General features: G+C 44.5%; 1 protein-coding gene across 1 annotated transcript; it reads left to right on the top strand.

Moving 5' to 3' along the window:
- The first annotated feature begins 1,160 nt into the window (after positions 1-1,160).
- Positions 1,161-15,208, top strand: Prokr1 (prokineticin receptor 1). Its single transcript, XM_005385662.2, has 3 exons — positions 1,161-1,724; positions 3,606-4,246; positions 12,074-15,208. The coding sequence occupies exons 2-3, from the start codon at positions 3,762-3,764 to the stop codon at positions 12,768-12,770; spliced, it is 1,182 nt and encodes a 393-aa protein (XP_005385719.1). The 5' UTR covers positions 1,161-1,724; positions 3,606-3,761; the 3' UTR covers positions 12,771-15,208.
- Positions 15,209-22,170: the final 6,962 nt, after the last annotated feature.

Here is a 22,170-nt window from a genome sequence, read left to right as displayed (position 1 = left end):
TTCAGGGAGGGATGGAACCAGAACAAGACAGCGCCTGAGGCAGTAGAACCCGGTAGGGACTTTCTAAGGCAAGTTTCATTCACTTATTTTGTTAATGAATTAACAAGAGCCTCAGACAGGACACGTGACTTTTACATAATTCAGCCGTGGCAGAGAGAACTAGAGCCCCAGATCCTGAGCAGCACCTTTTGTATTAGGGACACCTGGAGGCCAATCATGGAACACATTGGATAGACCCCTTACTGGGGAGCTCTGAGCTATTCTATAGGAGAGAGATTGATGTAAAATACACTTAACAAAATTCATAACTTTAAATGCCCAGTTCAGTGACGTTAAGAACACTCACAATGCTGTTTAACCATCATCACGATCCATTTCAGGGCTTCTTCATCAGGTACGTTTACTTTTTGAGGAAGCACCATACTGTCTTAGGTATACTGTCTTAGCCCACAAGGGCTGCGCCATTTCCATTCCTACCAACAGAGCCTAAGGGTTAGTTTCTGCACATCTTCACCAGCACTTGGTATGTTTTATTCCTTTTAAGCCTGAATAACGTTCGATTATATTATATACCATATATATATTGTTCATCCATTTCTCGGTTGACATTCGGGCAGCTTCTGTCTTTTGGTTATTGTGTAAAACGCTGGTAGGAACATTGGTTACACACATTTTAATCCCCACTTTCGGTTCTCCTGAGTTAAGTACCTTGGAGTGGAATTACTGAACATAGGGTAATTCTATGTTTAGCATTTTGAGGAATTTACAGGCGTGTGTAGGAAATCTACGCTGTGTAAGTCAGCTCTGGTCATGCTAACCTGAAAAGATATCCTGTGCGTGTGTGTGTGTGTGTGTGTGTGCCTGTGTGTGTGTGTGTGTGTGTGTGTGTGTGTGTGTGTGTGTGTAGGGGAGAGGGTCCTTCCTCTCTTCACTGTGACCACCGCCCTCCAGAGAGCATTCTTTGAGCCTCTTTCCAGCAGAGGTGCAGGCAGCTGACAGTGGACAATCCTGGTGTGCAGCTGGGTTCGCCCAGGCAGCTGCGGTGGGGGCGGGTCTCATTGTGCCCTGGGAGGGCAATGTTGTGGGCAGCAGGGAGGCTCCACCCGGCGCTTTGAAGGCTCCCTGCTCAGCTGGGCCGTGTCCGCCCACTCTGGCGGCGGCGCTGGACTGGCCAGGTGAGCGGCCCAGAAACCCAAAGCCCTGGGGCTGATCAGCCGCCCGGCCAGGGCACTGCCCGCGGGCTGGGCGCACAGCCCTCTCCCCGCCCAGGCCACGGTTCCGGAGTCTGAGCCGGGGCCGCGCCGCCCGCCTGCCCGGCTCTCTGGAGTTCTTGCCCAGCGCCGAGCTGCCGCCCTGCGCCCCAAACCCCGCGGCAGGGGACCACCTGGCTCTCCAGCTACGCCTTGGCGAGCCCTGCGCAGCCTCGCTCCGAGCCCGCGCTCAGGCACCCCCTGGAGCCCGGCCTCGCCTGCTGGAGCCTCGAGCATCCCGCCGGCACTGGGGGCAGGGACAGCAAAGAGGGGCGGGCCGAGCTGGGGTGGCCTCGGCGTCCAGCTGCCTCTCCCCGCTTCTGCGCTGGCAGCGCGAGCGCAACTCCCGCCCCAGCCTGGGCAAGAGCTTCAAAAAGAGGAGAAACAGACCAGGAACTCTGGGAGACGCATCCTTGTCCCTAGCCCCGGGATGAAGAAGCCTGGCCCTTGACAGCGGCGCGCCAGAGGCCGCAGGTACCGAGCACCCGCCTCCGGGAGGTCGCTCCACGGACCCCAGCGCACCAAGGCTGCTGCGGGGGGGAGGGAGCGCGGGCTTTTGAATGGGGTGGGGGATTTTCCAGGGTCGCGAAAGAGTGCGTTTCTTCAGGAGAGCCAGGCTCTGCCCTTTTCTTGTCCTTGGGTCTAGTTGCCCAGGTTCCCAGATGGGAAAAAAAAAAAGTTGGGAGCAAGTGAGCGCTGGAAGTAGAACATATCAGAGGTGGCCAGGGGCTAGAAAGAGGTTTCCAGCGATCCAGAGGGCGACTTGGGGAGTGGGGTTCCTCGCTGAGAGCCGAGAATACCGGAGGGAAGACCAGAACAATTTCTCTTCAAATCCTTAGTCTTCTAGCCCTCCCCCACCTCCCCAGAAGTTTCTGTGTTCTTAGACTGAAATCCTGACCGTGAACTTTCCTGGTGGTATGCTTGGAGGGTGCCCTCCGGGAGTGGTGTGCCCCTGACACACGGGCCTGCAAAGGGCGGGCAGGTCTCACTGGTTTGCAAGCTCCAGCCTCTTTTGGTTTTGGGGCTCTGGGTCCTGCTCTTTGATGGGCTCTGATGGGCGCAGACGCAGATCTGCTGGACAGGACTGAGTTCAGAGGAGGGACAGAATCCGGATGAGGAGCTGGGGGAGGGAGGCAGCAGTGGGGCTGAAACTCCTTGGGGTGCAGGGGACTGTCATGCTGGCCTCCTAAGGACAGGCTCCAGATCCTTTCCTCGAGGAGCTTGGGCAACAGGCTTCCTTGGGAGGTCCTGGGCATCGTCCTGGTGCCTTCCTTTTCCGGGAACTCGGGATTGCCATCATTCTTCCTCTTTTTCTCTTGATATGTAGGGTACGCTCCAGACCCCAACCCTTCCCTTATGTCCAGCTCCCCAGCCTGAAGTCTTCAGGCTGTGAGAGGGCCCAGCAGGGGAGAGGGCTCTGGTTTCCTTTCGGTCCTTGCCTATGCTCCTTAGAAACCCTCCACCCGCCCCCCTTATGTGGTGTGGTGGTCTCAGCGCCAGGATTTCCTTCCCCTTCCCTTTCCCCTTCCCTGCAGCTAGTTGGCCTGAGCACTCCGAATTCCTTGCATTCTGGGGTGTAACACTCTCCCTCTCCAGGGAGCTCTGCACTTTACAGGCATTATTGATCTCCTGCCTGGAGGATATTGAAACCCTGAGTGTTTAAGCTGTTTCCCTCAGGACACACAACCCCTGAGGAAGGGTTCCAGTCTCCGGTCACCTCTCTAATGCATTCAGTGAGTGATAGGCTGAGACTTTGCCACCAAAGCCTTTGCTTGGGGACTGGTCTTGGGAAATACTGTACCTATCTTCTAGTACCACAGCAGATTTTGATGTGGGAAAGGAAGCTGGGTTAAGATAGGGGAAGGCAGCTGCTACATGGTTTCATGATTTTATATCTGTGTTTTGCCAGAAGATCAGCTAGTGGGGAGCAAACAGATTGTCTCAAAGGCGTCCCTCTGCTATGGCTTTCAGAATGATCTGTTTTGAGCCACACTGAGTGGGGCTGTTCACCTAGGACATAGTTCAGGTAGTCAGGACAGTGAAAGGTGTTCAGGACAGGTCACTGCTGGCTTCAGCCATCCCACACTCTCACCCATGGTCCTTGAGGAAAGGTACATTTGGTGGAATGGAAAAAAGTAAAGTCAGGGCCTGATTGTCTCTATAGCAATCCAGTCTGCCTTAGTCAAGTAAATATGTGGTTTCCATTCATTTGGTTCCTCTCTCTGTTTATTTCCACTCCATCACCCCATATTCACTCTGAGCAGGTGGCTAATGGATCTGCTTAGGTTACAGGATGATTTTAGATTCAGCCAGGTTCATTCAACATGTAGCCAACTGTTTGTGTGTCTTTCAAAGGCTGAGAATGGAGCCGGGTACTGTACCCCAAGGATGCTGACAGGGACCCTGACTCATTAAGGGAGAGCTCTGTCAGCGCAGAGGAAAAACATCGGTTCTACAGATATCACTCCTGCAGAATTCCCAGCAGTGTCACTCACAGCACTGCCGGGCCAGATGGAGATCACTATGGCGGCCATGGATGAGAACACCACCAATTCCTCCACTACCTTCCTTTCTGTACTCGACTCCCACGAAGCCCAAGCTGCTTCCCTGCCATTCAACTTCAGCTACGGTGACTATGACATGCCTTTGGATGAAGAGGAGGATGTGACCAATTCCCGGACTTTCTTTGCTGCCAAGATTGTCATTGGCATGGCCCTGGTGGGCATCATGCTGGTCTGTGGCATTGGCAACTTCCTCTTTATTGCTGCCCTGGCCCGCTACAAGAAGCTGCGCAACCTCACCAACCTGCTCATCGCCAATCTGGCCATCTCTGACTTCCTCGTGGCCATTATCTGTTGTCCTTTTGAGATGGACTACTACGTGGTGCGCCAGCTGTCCTGGGAGCACGGCCATGTCCTGTGTGCCTCTGTCAACTACCTGCGCACCGTCTCTCTCTACGTTTCTACCAATGCCCTGCTGGCCATCGCCATTGACAGGTGAGTGCATGGGAGCGGGGACAACACAAGTGGTCAGGGAGGCAGAGACACTGGAATTGGCCCTTTCTTTCCTGCACTTGCAGATTGGTGAGAATGATCCGTACTCCTCACAGATGTGGATGTGTGGGGCACTCCGAAGAGAAACGTTGTCTAGTTTTGTGGCTTTGGTCAGGCAGGAGGCGGTGGAGCCCCCTGCAGTTGTGCAGTAGAAAGACTTTTGATCACTCTGCTGTGAGCCTGCTCCACACGTTGTGCCTGTTTCAAGTGTACAGTGGACAGGTTAGAGGAGTATGTTTAAGTCCTAGGCAGTTACTTCTACAGCGAACTTGAAAATTTCAAGGGAAGTTTTTATCTTATTACGAATTTCTCTACCAGGTTGTAGGGAGGGGAAGGAATTGAGGCAAAAAGAAGATTCAAGATATATTCTGTATAGGTACGAATTCCCTATGATGAACATGATCATTATGTGTGTCTAAAATGTACCAATAAAGTTAATTAAAGAAAAGAATTTCTCTACCAGTGCATGATCTCCTAATAATTGATTTTTAAAAAGCAAAAAGGGAACATGTGCTTGCTTTTTTTTTTTTTCATGAATTGCTTTGCACCTTTATATCCGTTTGTGTGCAAAAGTGTAAAGGAGCTATTTCTAGGGATGATAAATAAAATCAGTGACAGCATCCTTTGTAAACCTTTCTTCTAGTTATTTTCATGTGGTCTAAACCTATACTAATGGGCCCGAGTGGGCCTTGATCCTGGGAATAGTCTTTATAAGCTTCTTTGCCCACTTTTCAGTCTCTCAGGACAAAGTTCCTTGCTATGGTCCATAGCCAGTTACCCTGAGGGTTAAATCAGACCTCCATGTACTAAGAGCTGAATAGCCGGTCTCCCTTTCAACCCAGACAGCCAGGTGCACACCTGTTCTCTCTGTTCTACAGCCTTGGGGCTCTGAGGGGTTCAGCCTGGCTCTAGAAGTCAGGGCATCCCATGCCAGTGTTCCAGAGAGGAGCACAGCTAACAGAGTGTGTTTGGGGAAGCTGGAGAGAAGTGGTGGAACAGCCTGGAGAAGGTCTATTCCTAAGGAAATGGATCAGAAGGAACCTGGCTTTAAAATCCATTGCTTCCCCTGTGGTACAGAGCCACTGCCTGCTTCCCGAGGGAGGGATGTCAAGGCCTTTGTCTAATTAGGCAAGAACTCTGGGTGAGCCTACAGCAAGAGCTGGAGGGCAAAGGTCAAGCAGAGGTTGTGCTGCCAAAGTCCCCAAGGAAGAGGCACTTGGTGCCTGACCTTCCCTGAACATGGAAACTGCTACTTTTTCTCTTGCTACATGTACAGGGCAAAGCATGGGGTCTTTCCCTGAACATGCATGGTAGCAGGCCATCTCGTCTCAGGGGTGCGCTAAGCCACGGAGGGTAAGGAAGGTCGGTAGGTACAGTGTGGACTGGGGCTGTGCTCCTGAGGGAGGTCCATTCACCATGCAGGGGTCCCCTGGCCAGCAGAGCCGACAACTGTAGGAGGGCTTTCAGGGGGAGGATGCTAGATAAACTGAGGCACACTGGGTTATTTTTAATGTGTAATGTGTAATATCCGTGTAAACCAATCAACCTCACTCTGCTGAATTCCTTCAAGCCCACTTCCTACTTTCATACCAAAGGCACCTTGTCTGAGATACTGCAGACCTCTCACTCACAGCGTGAGTTTACATAATGCAAAATAGATACACCATGAAAGAGGAATTGGGGGGTACACTCTGCATTGTGGGAACCGTTGTTGTTCAGAGTGGGGTTGTGATCGGAAACGTGCGTGCTGGCTTTGCAGGAAAGCGTGGTGCGCTGGCATCACCCTGACCTCGGCCTTGGCTCACTAGCAGGCTGCTCTAATGCACTGCTTTTTCTTTTCATTGATATGTGTGATCTTTGTTTCACATTATTTTATTTTAATGTGTTGTTAGCATCTCATTTCAATTTCCTGGTCTGAGAATCATTGATTTTTGTCTAGTCGCATGTGCTGTTCAAAATTTTACCGGTGCGTTTCGAGCTTGATTTGGTTATCTTGGGAGAATGGAATGTTTTATCTTAGTATACAAATACACCTATGATCATAAAAAATGCCTCTAGTTTTGCTTAATGAAACTTCTCCCAGGATTATGTTAGCAGTTCCTGTGCCGAGAATTGGATTCTTGCAAGAACCACCTACTCTCTGTAGGACCTTATTTTAATTATCTGACTTCTCTCTGCCTCATTTTTCTCATCTATAAAATGTGGATAATAAGAAAACTTTCTGCATTGTGTTGCTTTGAGACTTAAATGCAGTAGTATCTGCAATCATTTAGAATTATCCTTAGGACAGAGTAAGCCCTAGATAGCAGATATTGTAGTTTCAAGTTAACCCTTAAAAGAACAAGGACAACTACCACAAAGCCAGATAAGCTAATGGGTATCTCCCATTGGCCAATTTCTTTAATTTCATTGAGACAATTGTTTCAATTGATTGAGACAAAATCATAATATACTGGGCCGGGGATATAGCTCAGTGGCACAAGTGCCTGTCTGACAAGCGCAAGGTCCTGAGTTCGATTCCTGGTACAAAGAAAAATCATAATATAAGGTTTTTAAAAAGTAGAGCTATCATAATATAGCACAACAGAACCATCTGTCTTCTTCATGTTTGGATTTCTGTTCCTCCTGTCGCTTCCATTGCTCTCCCAGTCGTCTAAACTAGAAAGTCTCTTTCGTCCCGGCCTCTGTCTCATTCACTAGTATTCATTCAACTGCCAGGTTCTGGTGAAACACCCTTGTCCCCACTTGCTGTGCGATGTCACAGTCTCCCCTTGGGCTTCCTGCACTTGGCTCTGCCCAGCTACCAACCCTACTCCCCTCACTACCCACCCTGAACTTTCACTCACACATGTATGCGTGGATTCAGCCTAACTGTTGTAGAGGAACTATCACGGCACAGGTGCTCTTTCAAGCACTGGGGATATGATCGTGAGTGAGAGAAAATTTTAAGAGCTCCTTCCCTCGTGGTGCTTATAAACAAGCAGAACAGGTTATATCCAAGAGAAGATGACTGCTAGGCACGCAGAAAAAGAAGGTAATTTCAGAAGTGACAAATACTGTGAACACAAACACGCACCCACAAAAGCCCTGAGAGTATCTGAGCATGACATCTGCTCTAGGAAAGGCTTCAAGATAAGAGTCTCTGAGGAGACATTGGAACCGACTTCGAATGGTGGTGGAAGAGGCAGCCTTGTGAAGACTGAGAGAAAGCTTTGCAGATAAGAGGATTAGCAATGCAAAGGCCCCAAGGCAGGAAGAGACCTGATCTGTTCTAGGCGAGAGAGCAGGTGCCTGTGCCTTGGGGAAGGGAAGCAGGGCTGCAGTCAAATTAATCTGTCTTGGACGCAGCTGCGTCCCTTGCCTAAATGACCCACAGTGCCTCCACTGTCTACAAAGCACAGCTCAACACACCTCGCTGCACTTCTGACCTTTTCTTGTCTAGTCCCCGCCTACTTCCAGCCTCATACTGGTGATCACATTTATGTAGTATTTTCCGAACCAGGTTGCGATCTTTTTTGAGTACTGTCACCACAGCATTCTTTGTATTTCTATTCACCTAGCGCCAGGCACTTGATGAGGGTGGGGTTTTATTAAAATCCCACAAGGTGGCCCAAATTCATGGACAGTAAAATTGTAAAAGAAGCTAAGACAATTGCTGCTCTTGGAAGGGTACATCTTGCGGGTTAGGAGGGAAGGAGGGAACTCACAATATAAAACAGTTGCTAAGTGCAGAACCATTTTTGAATGAACTCTGGCCAAGGGTGAGATCATTGTACACTGGAGTGGTCAGAGGAGGCTTCATGGAAGAGATCTGATTTTTAGGTTGACCTTCAACAGATGAAGGTCAGCAAAGGAAAGGGAAGGTTTTCCAAGAGGATGGGACAGTGTTTGTAAAAGCCTCAATGTGGCAATATCTGAGCTGAAGAACCTTCAAGAGGACAGCATGGCAGGGACAAAGAAATGGAAGGAGAACAGAGATCAGAAAGAATAAGGTCATATTCCAGAAGCTCTCAAAATGCAACAGAGGGAGTATGAGTGAATGTTTCAATTTTTTAAAAAGTATTATAGTAAAAGACACATTGCCAATAATAACCCACAAAATACTCCCTCCTGGCTTCAAACACACATCCCATTGTGTTTTTCTGGTTTTGTTTTGTTGTACCAGGAATTGAACTCAGGACTTTGTGCTTGCCAGGTGCTGTGCTGCTGAGCTACATCCCAGACCCTTCCACTGTTGTCATTTCTGAAGCAGTTCTCAGAGTTCTCCTTTGTGAATATGTATAGGTGTGCTGTTCCTGCCTTGATGTCCCGAACTGACTCAAAATCTTACCTTTCATAGTTTTCTTGATCTTGGGAAAGAACCAGAAGTCAGGGCCAGATCTTGTAAATAAGGTGGATGAAGATGCACTGTAATGTTTTTATTTGACAGAAATTCGCTTGGATGTTTTGAATTGATTCAGGACATTGAGGCAGCCATGAAAAGACACTTACAAAAGAGGACTTCCAGGTCTGCTTCAGAAAGTGGCAAGAATAATGGGATGAGAAATGTGTTCCAAGCAAGAGGGGGTATTTTCTGTGGGATTAATGGCAAGGTGTCTCTTACTGTAATACAGTTTTACAGTTTTGAATTTAGACACTGTATTTTTTTTATCATACCTCAGACAACTTACTAGCAAAAGGGAAGCGGAAAAAATTCTTGAGAGAATTCTGTCCCTCAGATCTGGGTTTCCTCTTTGACGTGGAGACACTTGCACTGTCATTGAGGTGTATCCCATGGATCTCACAGCAGTAGGATGCTGGGGGTGGGGTTCTCTCTTTCTTTTACTCATAATTCTGAGGGAGCTCACTAGTCTGGAACTAGCTGGGAGATGCATTTTTTTAGCTTTCATGAGGTCCACAATGGTTTCAGTAACCTTTCCCAGCCTTATGAAGTGCAGATATCCCCTGGTACATTCATTTGTTGGGGCCAGCGACCCCTAGGAGAGGGTGGTACACTCCACCCATCCCACAACCACTCTAGTAGCTACTGCACCTGCCATTACCATGGTTACATGGGGGCAGATCCTGTGGCAAAGAGCTAGCCCGCTGCTTCATTTAATCAAACCCAGTCTATTACCATCATATATACTATATCCTGGATGTCTCTTTGTCCAGCAGTACTTATTCCTTGTTCTCTGAGAACTGCTGGCTTTGGGTGGATCTGGGCTGAAGGCACTATAGTCATAGACACTGGAGAATAGCAAGGATGTGGTCATAATTAGAGAAAAGTAGCTGCCTAGTGTCTGACCCTTTCATGGAAGGTCAGTAAGTAGAAATCAACCTTGATAGAGAGAAAGGGGAGATGGCTGCAGGGATACTGAGAAGGCAGGAGGAAAGGGAATTGCTTGCTCTTGCTGGAAAGGGAAGGAACAAATGGCATATTGGAGAAACCACTGGATTTGCAACAAGATTGGGCCTGAGTCATGGCTCTGTCAACTTCTGTGACAGAAGCTGTGTAGCTTTTGGGATATTATTTACTTCTTCAAGCCTCGGCTTACTCTTCTTGAAAATGGGACTGTTTGTTTCCTTACCCATATAGTGGAGTTGGGATTATCTCATGCAAATGTGGATTTAAACAGTGCCTATAAATTGTAAATTCTTTGTAAACACGAGAAGTGTTGCTAACACTAGAGCTCTGGGATTCTGATCCTAGCCTAACCAAGGCTAATAAAAATCCCCCAAATGATTTTCTGTGACTTGTCTATGGGAAAATATATCAGAAAGACCTCTTTCACAGGATATGGCACTAACCTCAGGTAAGCATTTGGGGGGATGTCAGAGAGAGTCAGAATGAAATAATCCTGCTAATTGTTTTGAAGTGAAGATTGGGTTCAATATAATAGAAAGCAGTGAGGACTTGCAAATGCAGTATTTGCCAGTAACAGGTAAAAGAACATTGCTGTGTAGACAGAATAGCTCTGACAACAGCATTTTGAAGTATTAGTCATTTCTTGAATAGTAATAGCTTCTTGCTGTTTATATACCATAGCTCACTGGAGCCTCACAGTATCCAGGTGTTATTTCCTTTGTACAAATAAGGAAACTCAACCAACAAGGTTGAGAAGCATGAGTCCAGTTCACACAAGAAGTATGTGGCAAAGCTGGGACTTGATTCTTGGTTTTTGAGTTGTAGGTTGGGTTATTGCCCACGGATTGGCTGAAAAACACTGTAAAAGAAAGGAACAGAAGTGTACAGCAAAAATTCATATAGTGAACAAATATGAAGGTAGAAGCTTTCTTAGACAGACTGCCTGGCACAACTTTGTGGTGGGTGGAGGGAAAATAAGCTAATTGAGAATTCTATTTTCATTAGGTACGGTGGCCTTTCAGAAAGCCCTCACACATGCATCGGCAGAAGCATTGCTAGTGCTCTGCACATATCCCCATTCCCCTTTCAGCACCATGCAGTTGGCCAGAGTGCCAAAGACAGATCCTGGTGGCCACTGTTGTGGCCAGCTCAGTGACCGGAGAGTGGACTCAACCCAGCCCAACTTCATCTATCATCTTCCAGGAGTTGGGTGCAAGCAGGAGTCTCCAGGCAACTCTCCAAATGCGTTCAGTTGTTTTGGCTCCTTGTGTTACGGGGAGGGGCAGAAACAGCAGAAGTATAATCACATGTACGCACACAAAAATGGACCTCTCTTCAGAGGAAAAACCCGGGAGAGATGACCTCAAAGGGACTGGTTTCAGTGGAAACAGAATTGTTTTAGCTTCCTATCAGGCCCCTGTCACATTTGCAGACAGCCTTACCTGGGTAAGCTGTGGACACGTGAGAACGCATTTGTTTCCAGTGTTGATATGTCATTCCTCCCCACTTCACTTCCACCTTTCTCCTTGTCCAACTTCCACCCCGTGCCAGGTGCAGAAAGCCTTCCAGGAAACCAGAGCTCTCTGCCTAAGTGTGCTCACTCTCTGGAACGGACACTGTCATACCACAGCAATGACTCACAGCTCCAAGGAAGTGCTCACTCCTTCCTGGGGCACTGTGGTAACTGCTGTGTGGGTCCTTCAGTAATGAACAAAAGCAGTGTCTTTTATCATCTGATGCTTTGTGGTTACAAAAAATACACTTATGTATATTCTCAATTGATTTTTCACATCAACCCTGTGAGGTGAAGTTAAGTGTTTTCTATCAGGGTTCTTGTGGTATATATGGCCTTAAGAGAGGCACTCATCCCTCCCCAGCCTCCTCCATCTTTCCACCTGGAGAATGAGATAAAAGACCACAAGCTTTCCCCCCACCTCTGCAGTGCTGAGCAGTAGTTTTTAAACTATAGAATGAAGAAAAAACTGCCCAGAACTTCCTTTGGAAAGGGCAAATCCTCCCAGAATCTCTTTGGAGTTACCAGGTTGATTAAACTCTAAACTTCAAAGTAGTGAAGAGGAACAAAAATACCTGGGAATTATTCCCTCCCTGGGAATTAGGCTGGAAACTGATAGGAAATATTATTACTAAGTCAATAATAATTTCTGCCAGTTTTTGGTATACAGTGGGTTTAAAACTTTGCCAGAAGCAGTGCCTAATCCTTAAAAATGACCAAAAATCTTTTGCAAGAAAGGAAATTGAGGTTCAAAGAGGTTAAGCTGGGGCTTGCGTTCAAGTCCGCCTTTCCGGAAAATCCACTCTTCACTGGGCTTTCTCCCTTGTACACTTTGCTCCTCATCATAATGGAAAAATAAAATTCTTACCCAGTACCTGCTCCTCTCACGGCATTTGCACTCTTGCCCTAGGTATCTGGCCATTGTCCACCCGCTGAGACCGCGGATGAAGTGTCAAACGGCCACTGGTCTGATCGCCTTGGTGTGGACGGTGTCCATCCTCATTGCCATCCCCTCGGCCTACTTCACCACCGAAACCATCCTCATCATTGTTAAGACCCAGGAGAAGATCTTTTGTGGCCAGATCTGGCCAGTGGACCAGCAGTTCTACTACAAGTCCTACTTCCTCTTCATCTTTGGCATCGAGTTCGTGGGCCCCGTGGTCACCATGACCCTGTGCTATGCCAGGATCTCCCGGGAGCTGTGGTTCAAGGAGGTCCCCGGGTTCCAGACGGAGCAGATCCGGAAGCGGCTGCGCTGCCGCCGGAAGACGGTGTTGGTCCTCATGGGCATCCTCACTGCTTATGTGCTGTGCTGGGCGCCCTTCTATGGCTTCACCATTGTGCGTGACTTCTTCCCCACTGTGTTCGTGAAGGAGAAACACTACCTCACTGCCTTCTACATCGTCGAGTGCATCGCCATGAGCAACAGCATGATCAACACACTGTGCTTCGTCACCGTCAAGAACAACACCATCAAGTACTTCAAGAAGATCATACTGCTTCACTGGAAGTCTTCATACCTCGGGAGTAAGTCGAGTGCTGACCTTGACCTTAAAACCACCGGGATGCCTGCCACAGAAGAGGTAGACTGCATCAGACTGAAGTGACCCCACTTGCAAAGTGGAAATAGCAGACAAGATCTTTGGGACAGTGACCGATGTGCTTGTGTACATGCCTCAACAAAGAACTCTTGGTTCTCAGCAGAGGGAGAGTAAGTGGGCAACCACAGGGACACTGTGTTCAATGATCTCGAAATTTCTAAAACAAATGAGACAAGACACTGTCATTAGTGGTCATTATTCATTGAATGTCCAATTTGTGCAGAGAGTGGGCCCTGATGAAACCTAGTATGTTGGTGAAAGGTAGCTGACAAAACAAAACAGAAATTAAACCAAGTCAAGTGTGATGCAGACTGTATGGAATAAGGAGGTTTCCACAAGGAGGCTGGAGTACTTTTCTTTGGAGTGTGAGGTATCTTTAGATCATCTCAGCTGCTCATCACACACTGGTCTCATTCATTTCTGGGAGTGTCCTTAGACTTGAGTCCACTCCTAACATTTGCAAGGTTGGGCTAAGCGGGCAGAAGAAGTTCCCATCTCTTTCTGCAGCCCTTCACATTTCATCCTTGGTCTGACCCTCACTGTGAATGGCCTTGCATGCAAGCACAGGGACATGCCATGTTTTGTGTCCAAGTTTGCACGCCCCCCCAACACTTTTCTATAGCCACACCCTTGTCCCCAACCCCAATCCTGGGACTCTGCACATCTGTCCCCTTGGCTTCATGGACTGTCACCCCAGAGGAAGAAGGTACAGGTGAGGGGAGTCAGAATTCCTTGTGTGGGGCTCAGGTTCTCTGGTTGTAAGGATGACGTTGCTTTACCTCTGTTATTCTGGCTTGGACCATTAGGCTTCCCCCTTGAGTCGTTCCCTTCCTTCTCATGCCTGTATGCTGTGAGGTGAGGAGGCTTTGAATGTAAACATGTGGATGTGGATTATTTCACTCTGTTCCCCAGCTCTCAAGTATGAGAGGAAGAGCTCCCTCCGAACCAACCAGGCTGATGAGGCACCCTCACCGCTGTGACTGGAAGGCAGGATGCATTTATTACTGTGCCTGTATCCCATCCCAGTCATGATTCCTTTGGAATTTAGACTCACTTCTCTTATAAGATAGAAGCACTCTTGGGAGGAACAGGCCGTTCCTTGTCTATTCTTCAGCATAAAGTCACGGCTCCAGGCAGGAGACGTAGTTCAGTGGTAGAGCTCTGTGTATCAGGGAAGAAGAAGAATATGAATTGCTGGGGGCAGGACCAACAGTGAACTATGGTGATCCCACCAGTTTACTGAAGCCTCATCCCACGTTTTACCCTGCCTCTTTCATTTAGTGTTTGAATTTGGAGTTTCGGATCCAGAAGATCTAAAATCCAGCCTTGGCATTTGTCTATGTGGCCCTCAGAAAACCTCTCTGAGACAAAAGTAATACCTGTGGTACTTACTGTCAGGGTAGCTTTGAAAGCCCAGAAAATTATGTGTGAGAAAATGCTTTCAACCACACAAGTAGTCAAAAGAATGTATTAAAACCTGTGTGATGTGCTTGGACAAAGACCTACTTACTACCTTGGCTTCTGTAGCCAAAAAACTTACCATCACCTCCTTTTATCTTTCATTCTGTGAATTATATTCCCTTACCCTTCTGAGCAGTGTGGCATGCATTATGTTCCCAGTGATGTGTGGTACAGACAAGGCTGTGAAATTTGATGACAGAGTGTAAAGGATCTGACAGATGAATCTCCTGTCGGGAGATGAGTCAAGGTTTTGAAAACTCTAGCATTAGAGCATCTTTGGGATCTCGGAAGTACTAACCACCTTCCCCTATGTATTCCCTGTCAATATGAATCTGAGCAAAATAGTAATGTTTCCCAGTCTGCTTTTATTCCAATAAGCATGGAGAGCTACAGAGTGACTTGCCCTTTCTTATTTAATTCAAGAACAGGACATTTATAAGGTTAAGTGATTACTGTGTGATATGTACCCTCCATATATAGTCAGCACTGCATTATTGACACTAAAGTTTATTTTTTATTGTTTATTTCCTTAGAAAATTTACCTGTTTTAAAGACTTGCCTTTTTTTCTGTATTTCCTTTTGGTACCCAAAGGACCCTGCAGTTTATTTAAAATTCTCTCAAACAATAAAAATCAGTTAAAGTATTAACCTAAACCAAATACATGTTGGAGAGCAATTCTTATTTTTTAAGTAAAATTTTATGTTACATTGTAAAATCACTTGTTAGTTTTGGGATTAAAAGTAAGAAAGTTATACAGTTTATTTGGGCTATATTAACCATTTCCATGAAGATTGCTAAGCAAGAGTTGATTATGTTGGATAATCTTTTTCTTACATGACAACCAAACTCCATCTTGCTTTTCAGACTAAAATATATGTGTTCTTACTTGTTTAACTCTCTGTAATTTCTAGATATTATTGTTGGCTTGTGATTTTATAGTAACAAAACTGTGTGGTTACCAAGTAAAATAAAAATAAATGTGTATATATGGTCATTGGTCATACTGTTCTATTACTTTCTGTCTCTGCAATCCTTTTCCTAGTTCTAGTGTGATAGTTCTTTGAGTGAACATTGAACAGATTCCACAATCATATGAATGGTGAGAGCAGTGCTGTCTCATGCTGTTAATGTTTACAAGTTTCCCCTCTCCATCCTGAAGTGACTTATAGACCTTTACAGATCTTTTCCTTAAATCTGCTCTGATAATATCATTGATACTTTTTAACATCTAAATGCCAAGATTTGAAATCTGAGGACCCATTTATGCCAAAGGCATAAGATATGGCTGTCTTAGCTGAACAGGCTTCATGTCTATATATGAAAAGTGAAAGAGGCCACTCTATAATACTACTCCATATTCAAGTTCATTGAACTGGTTGCCCAGTTGATAGCATTGTCACAAATTGGTGCCAAGCCCAACAAGGTGACACTTATGATTATATATATTTTTTTCTGTTCTCTAAATACTTTCAATATGCAGAAAATAGACATAATTTTGCAAAATCAAACTATTTCCATAACTAAAATAAAAGAGGAGCTTTTCAGATTTTTACCAAGTACATATTTAAAATAATTTCTTAAAGACACCCAAAATAGGCAATGTGGTGGTCACTTCAGCACACTGTGAAGCATGAAACAAGTTCCATGCTCTTTATGGGAAAGAGTGCTAGAAAATTTGTAGGATAACCAGGAAATTATAAACACGAGTCTTGTTTCTCGAAAAATATGACAAATTTTGGAATGTATCCATAAGGAGTGAGTCCAAGTCTCCTTCTCAGAGTGTGAGTATCAAATTCAAAACATTCATTTCACAGTTGATGAAATTAAAGTCCAGTAGAGGGGAGAAATATGCTCACGGTCCCAGTCTGCTTTTATTCCAGTAAGCCTGGAGAGCTACAGAGTGACTTGCCCTTTCTTATTTAAGACAAGTCCCGTAACTTGTTCAAGTCCCAAGACAAGTCCCGTAACTTGTTCAGCTCAGCCTGCCACAGGGGTAGATGGTCTTCCACACCAGGGTCACTGTGGCTGCCAGGGTCCTGGAGTTTAATCCAGAATTCTCATATCATGGTACTCCTGGATGCAGGGAGCATCAACATGGTAGAAAAGGGAGGTTCCTTTCCAAGAACCCTTGAGGTAACTGTTGAGCCCTACCTAGCCTGGCCTGCTCTAGAGACCCTTGAAGAGTTCTGCAAAGATATTCCTAGCTCATCTGTAAGCCAAGTTTAGCTGATTCTACCCCTGAGTCCTCACAGCTCAGACACAGATGACAGGAGGTGCTGAGAAAGCACACCTTCCATGTGTTTAATAGTTTATCTTTTTTATCTTGCCTAGTTGGAGGTCCCTAGGAATGTAAAAGAAAGACAGTAAGTCCCTGCTCCTGAGAACAGCTGCTTGCTGGGAAGCAGAAGAGAGAGATAAAAAAGCTAGGCTTAGCTGAATATCCAGACTGGCTGGCAGACCCTGTGTGCCAAAGTTCGGAGACATCAGAGGGCCTCCTCCTGCCCCTGCCAATGAAAGCAAGAGACATAAGAGAGGTTTTTGAATGAAGTGGAACTTAAACTGGAACAGTGGGGTGCAGAGAAGTAAAAAATGAGCATTCCAATGGGAAGAGAAACATTTCTTTTATCTGTTCCTAGAAACTTAAATTGCTTTTCACTGGAAGCAAAGCCTTCTCACACAGTGATAGGGTCATCTACCTGGGATAGGTAACTAAAAATACGGAAAAGCACAGAGACCTAACTAAGAAGTATCAGAGCCTTATCTCAGAGACTGTGCCTTGTGTTCACAGTCACACAAGCAGTGTGCTGAGATTTGAAGCCAAGAATTTTGGCTCCAGAGCTTGTATTTTAGGCATTCTGTGCTGCAGCCTTTAAGGGATTTTTTCTGGAGTGTGATCCCTGAGTGATAAATCATCTCCTAAATTAACTTAAAAAAACAATTCAGCACAACTCACCTTTTCCTCCCTCCTTGGGGAAGTTTTATTCAGTCTCAGTAGATGAATGTAAGGCATAATCCTTAAACTTCAAGAACCTTGGCTACTTTTGATGCTTAGTAAAGTTTATAGCTTCTTCTTAAAAAATACTTTCCAATTTCTACAATACAATACATAGAAATACAAAAGAAATCAATGATACTGAAATGCAGTTATCAAAACATTTTAAGAGTCTATGGTATAATTAGGTAAATCTTTCTTTTTAGTAACATCTCTTTATTATTAAATATAATAAATATTTAATGCATTAAGTAACATTTAGCCCCAGGGCATATAACTACCATAATTTTGAAGTAAGAATGTGAATCTTTTGCGATTGCTCATACAACTTCAGTAGGATAGAAAGCATCTGTGATTCCTCCCCAGTGACAGTCCCAGAGACTTCTAATACTAATGGGTTTTGTTGCTGCTGCTGTTGTTGTTTTACCTGTTTCACAAAGGCAGGAAATGCTAAGGTGTGATGGGTTGACTATAGTGAAAACAATGTTTTTTTTCCCCATCCAAGTGCATATCCTCCTGAACTGGTTAAGAATGTCTGTCCCAGAGGAGGCTGAAACTAGCTCTCTGGTGTGGGCATGGGTAGAAATGGAGATGGCAGGAGGGAGGAGGCACACAAAATTAAATGGAATTAAATCAGTAGATCGTAGGATACTTTTTCTGTAAAGAGGCCCCAGAAGGCATTGTGGTGCACCATTCCTCTGTGCCTATGTCTGTCAGTAGCTCCAGGTCTGATTTTAGTGGTAAAGATTCACATAAGCAGCCAGGAAGGGCTCTCCTTTTAGCCTGGAATGTCAAGGCTTTATCTCCAACTATTCAACAAACATTTATTGCCCTCTACTGATGTTACAAATGGGACGTGACATTCTGCCAGCTCATGTCCCTTAATGATTGGTCCCAAGGAGAGAGAGAGGATTTTGGTTGCTGAGAAGCACAAGGAGACTGCCCTATGAAAATAGCATAGTAGATTTAATTACCAAATTGATTATTCTCCCATTTGTCATTTTCAGCTCTTACATGAATGATTTTTTTCTGCACTTTTAATTTTGTTGGCCTTTTTACATCTTCTTGAGTTGAATATACACTTCTTTTATTTTAATTCTTGTATCTTAAGTGAGTTAGGGAGTGTGGTTTTTTTTTTTTTAAATGTTTTTGCTTTTATTTGGGCAGTTAGTTTCTTTAGCTCTAAAATACTGCTTGTTATTTCACTTCTCTCTCTCTCTCTCTCTCTCTCTCTCTCTCTCTCTCTCTCTCTCTTCTCTCTCTGTCTCTCTCTCTTTCCTCTCTCTCTCTCTTCTGTTCCTCTACAGAACCCTAAACAATACAAAGAAAAAAAAAGGAACTAGCAATGGGAAGAGAGAAAGGATATACAAAGAAAAAGAATAAATTTCAAGTGTCTGGGAAGTTTAGCTTCCTTCAAGTATCTAGTATTCTGTCTTTAGAAAAATTTTATTTTAGACTAAAGTTTACATTTCCCACTCCTGCTGCTAAGGATGATCATGTGACCAAGTACGTATCAGCAATACCAGGAGGAAACTTCTCTGAAAAAAAAAAAAAAACAGGGAAACTTCCTTTCTCTTTTCTTCTAAAATCTTGCTGTTTAAGGCATGAATGTAAGGACTGGAGTTCTAGCCACTATGTTGGAAAATGAAAATAAAGCTTGCATCATACGGACTGTGGCCTAGAGAGTGGGACGGGAAAAGATCTATGAAATCCCATGGATTCATAAACCTTGGATTTACTGTCTCAAAATTTCTCCTAAGTGAAATAAAAAAAGCTTCCATCTCCTTTAAGTCTCTTTTTAAGCAGTTCTATTTCTAGCTGCCACCCTAGGAGAAGTACCATTAAGTGAGTCCCTAGCGTGGCTCAGTATCATGTAGTTTTAACTACATTTTATCTGTCACATAATCTTCATCTTTTTATCCAAACTTACATTGCCAAACCATGTGAGTGGGATATCAGTATTTTCCAAAATAATAATACCTTTAAAAAGTCTAATAAGAACAACTCTAGTTTAAGTTTTACCACATCTATGAAGACTTTTTAAAACACAATCTCAAGGTACATCCTCTTTATCATAGGCATGTTTTTCTTTTTTTAGGGATAAAAATGACCACAGTGTCCTGCTTGATGATTGTGATTTGGGACTTAATAATATACTGCACTATTAATTCTAATTAATCAAATTTCTCTGTATACTGTATTAAGTACTTTGTTTAATCCCCATAACTCTATGTAAAGGATAGTACTGTAATTATGTCTCTGACGATGGCAACATTCAGGGTGAGGATGGAGGGACCAGCAGAGACCACCAGGCTTGTGTAAAGGCAACATGGTGTGGAATTTATTGTGCCTGCGTGCAGGCGGACAGAGAGTGACAAGGCCGTCTACAGGGAACAAAGATAAGTGTGTCCCTTCTATAGGGATGGGAAGAACGCAGGGGACACTAGGCAAGAAGATTTTTATATCTGTAGTCAAATTTCTCTGGCTATCTTCAATCTCAGTGGGAAAAGTCCTTGAAGTGTCTGGTGTAAATTTTTGGGTGTCTCCAGATGTTGCCAGATGTCTCCAGATATCTCGGGACCTGGAAATTCCTCATCCTATCTTATCTCCTTTATGACATCCTGTGCTTGCTGATGACAGCTTTGAGCTTAGTTCCCTGGTGAAAATAGTGCCTCTGCTGGCAAGCAGGCCGGGGGCTGGGAGAGTCAAGTCTGATTGGAGCGTTACAAGGGTCACTTGTCTAGTGTTAGCCTACAGTTGGAAATCAGGCTGTTTCGGTCTTAGAACATGAGATCATTAGGCTACTCTGTTTAGTAAACTTTTAGCATTGCTTTTACTTTTGTATTTAAAGAGACGAGGTCAGTGTTGGCAAGGATACCTGTGGATGACGCTGAGGTGGAACCACTCTATCTGGTCTTCCCATTACAGAAGAGTTTTTCAAGATGAGGACACTGTCATAGTGAGAATTCAATTTAAGTGCACAGTTTTTTCAGGTTTTTATCATTGTCTCTACAACTAAAAGGTAGCAGGTTACGTAGATGGATCCAGTGGAGTCGTCAGCTTACTGATAATTAGAAAAGATCCAAGCCAAGATGGGCATTATGAGGTTCTGGATAGTAGGGGTGCCTGTGATTCTGTCCCAAAGCTGAGCTCCCTGAAATGTTTGTACCAGAGTGCTAAAGTTCATAGATGGATTGTTGGGAATAGGCTTGCAGAAGCTCTGGGTTAGACTAAGTTTCAGTATGAGATATTACATTTATTCCAATAGCTCCTCCTTGACCTTTTTATTCAGGAATGCTTCATGAATTTCTAGGAAAAACAGTATGAACAGCAATAGGTAGTAAATAACCCAGTGGGTACATTCTGTTTCTGAATAACATTTGTAAAAATATGGAACATCTTCATCTGGATATACACAATAATCTTTGAATGTAGCATCCTTGAATGACAATAGGCATGTGAATTTCAGTGTCTTTACTTTGAGGATATACTAAGAAAAAAAACATTAAATATCCTCAAAGTGGCAATTTGCAAAAAACAAACACAAAACAAACCCCAAAGAACTCCTAGTTCCCTCAGATGCTTCAAAAATCCTTTCAACCACTAGAAGGTCAAATCTTTAGAGAAAACATTTTCAGAAGTCAGTCTGTACATATGTGGTAATATACCACCAAAGCAAGTAGGTGCATGACTACCATTCCCATGTCACCCTCAAGAGAGGGTATGACGTCACTTTTGTTGATACCCACCTGTCCATAGCAGGAAGTCGTAACACATGATCCTCTCTTCTAGTATGATTATTATTGTTGAGACTCCCTGAGGAAAGTTCAGATCTCACAGTTTTCTTCTTGCTCTTTTTTGTCATGTCAGGCAGGCAGCTCCCACTTCCTCAGCCTGGATCAACTGTTGCGGGATTCTGTGGGTCATGTCTCTCCACAAAGGGCTGTAGCTGACCTTCTGGGTATGGGGCCTGTCTGACTCTTTCAAAGTCTCTCAGTGCCAGGGAGAGAAGAAAATCCTCCCTCCTTCACTCTAAGACCAGGCTGCACATATTTCCTTTATTTCATACTCACTCATAATTTCTCAAAATCTGAGTCTTTTCATTTTTCATGAGTGAAATGCTAGTAGTGCACCTCAATAGACTTGGGCCCAGGAAGTCTAATTCCTTCATCTAGCGTACAGTAAGGAGTAGTTGTCCCTAATATGTGACTTTGATCATGTGTGACTTTGATACTATGTTTCAGTGAATAAATAGTTGGGCAGAAATACATACCCAAATCTCCTAGAAATTAACACTTGTTTTCAGGAATTATTCACAGTCCACATTTGGAATGTCTGTGGTAAAGGGAGGGCATCCCTCCTGGCTGCAAGGACAAGATGTTACTACAGATGTAGTCAATCACATTAAGAAAACCAAGTTAATTTCAGTCTGAAGAACCAGCAGTTACATAACAGCGAGTTCTTTATGACCAGTAGAGTGGGTACATATGTGAGTACATTCACAATATTAATAAATATTGTGAGTATTTAAATAAAAAATTTAAAAATGATTACAGTAAAAATATATTGCCAGTAGTTCTTTGCAAAATATTCCCCTTCCCTTTAAAAGCACTTTTCCCACTGTTGCCATTTTCTAAAGCAGTTCTGGAAGTCCTCTGTTGTGAATTTCTTCAGTTGCACTGTCATGGCTTCCTTGATGTCCCAGATTGATTAGAAATGTTTATCAAATAAAAATATTATAGTCTGTTCTCAGCTGCCTTATTCACCAGAGATTTAAAAGCTATCTGGTGCTGTATAACCTCTGGCTCTTCCCCAAAGTAAAAACGACCGTGAAAAGTAAATGTGAATTGGTTCAGGGTGTTGAGGTAGCCACTTAGCATAACTAAAGACATTTTGAATGAAGACCTCTAGAACTGCTTCTGAAAGTGGCAACAACTATGGAATAAGTGTGT

This window comes from Chinchilla lanigera, unplaced genomic scaffold, assembly GCF_000276665.1.
Source record: "Chinchilla lanigera isolate Chin_1 unplaced genomic scaffold, ChiLan1.0 scaffold00023, whole genome shotgun sequence".
In the NCBI taxonomy this organism is placed as follows: Eukaryota; Metazoa; Chordata; class Mammalia; order Rodentia; family Chinchillidae; genus Chinchilla; species Chinchilla lanigera.
This window is presented reverse-complemented; position numbering and strand designations above follow the sequence as displayed.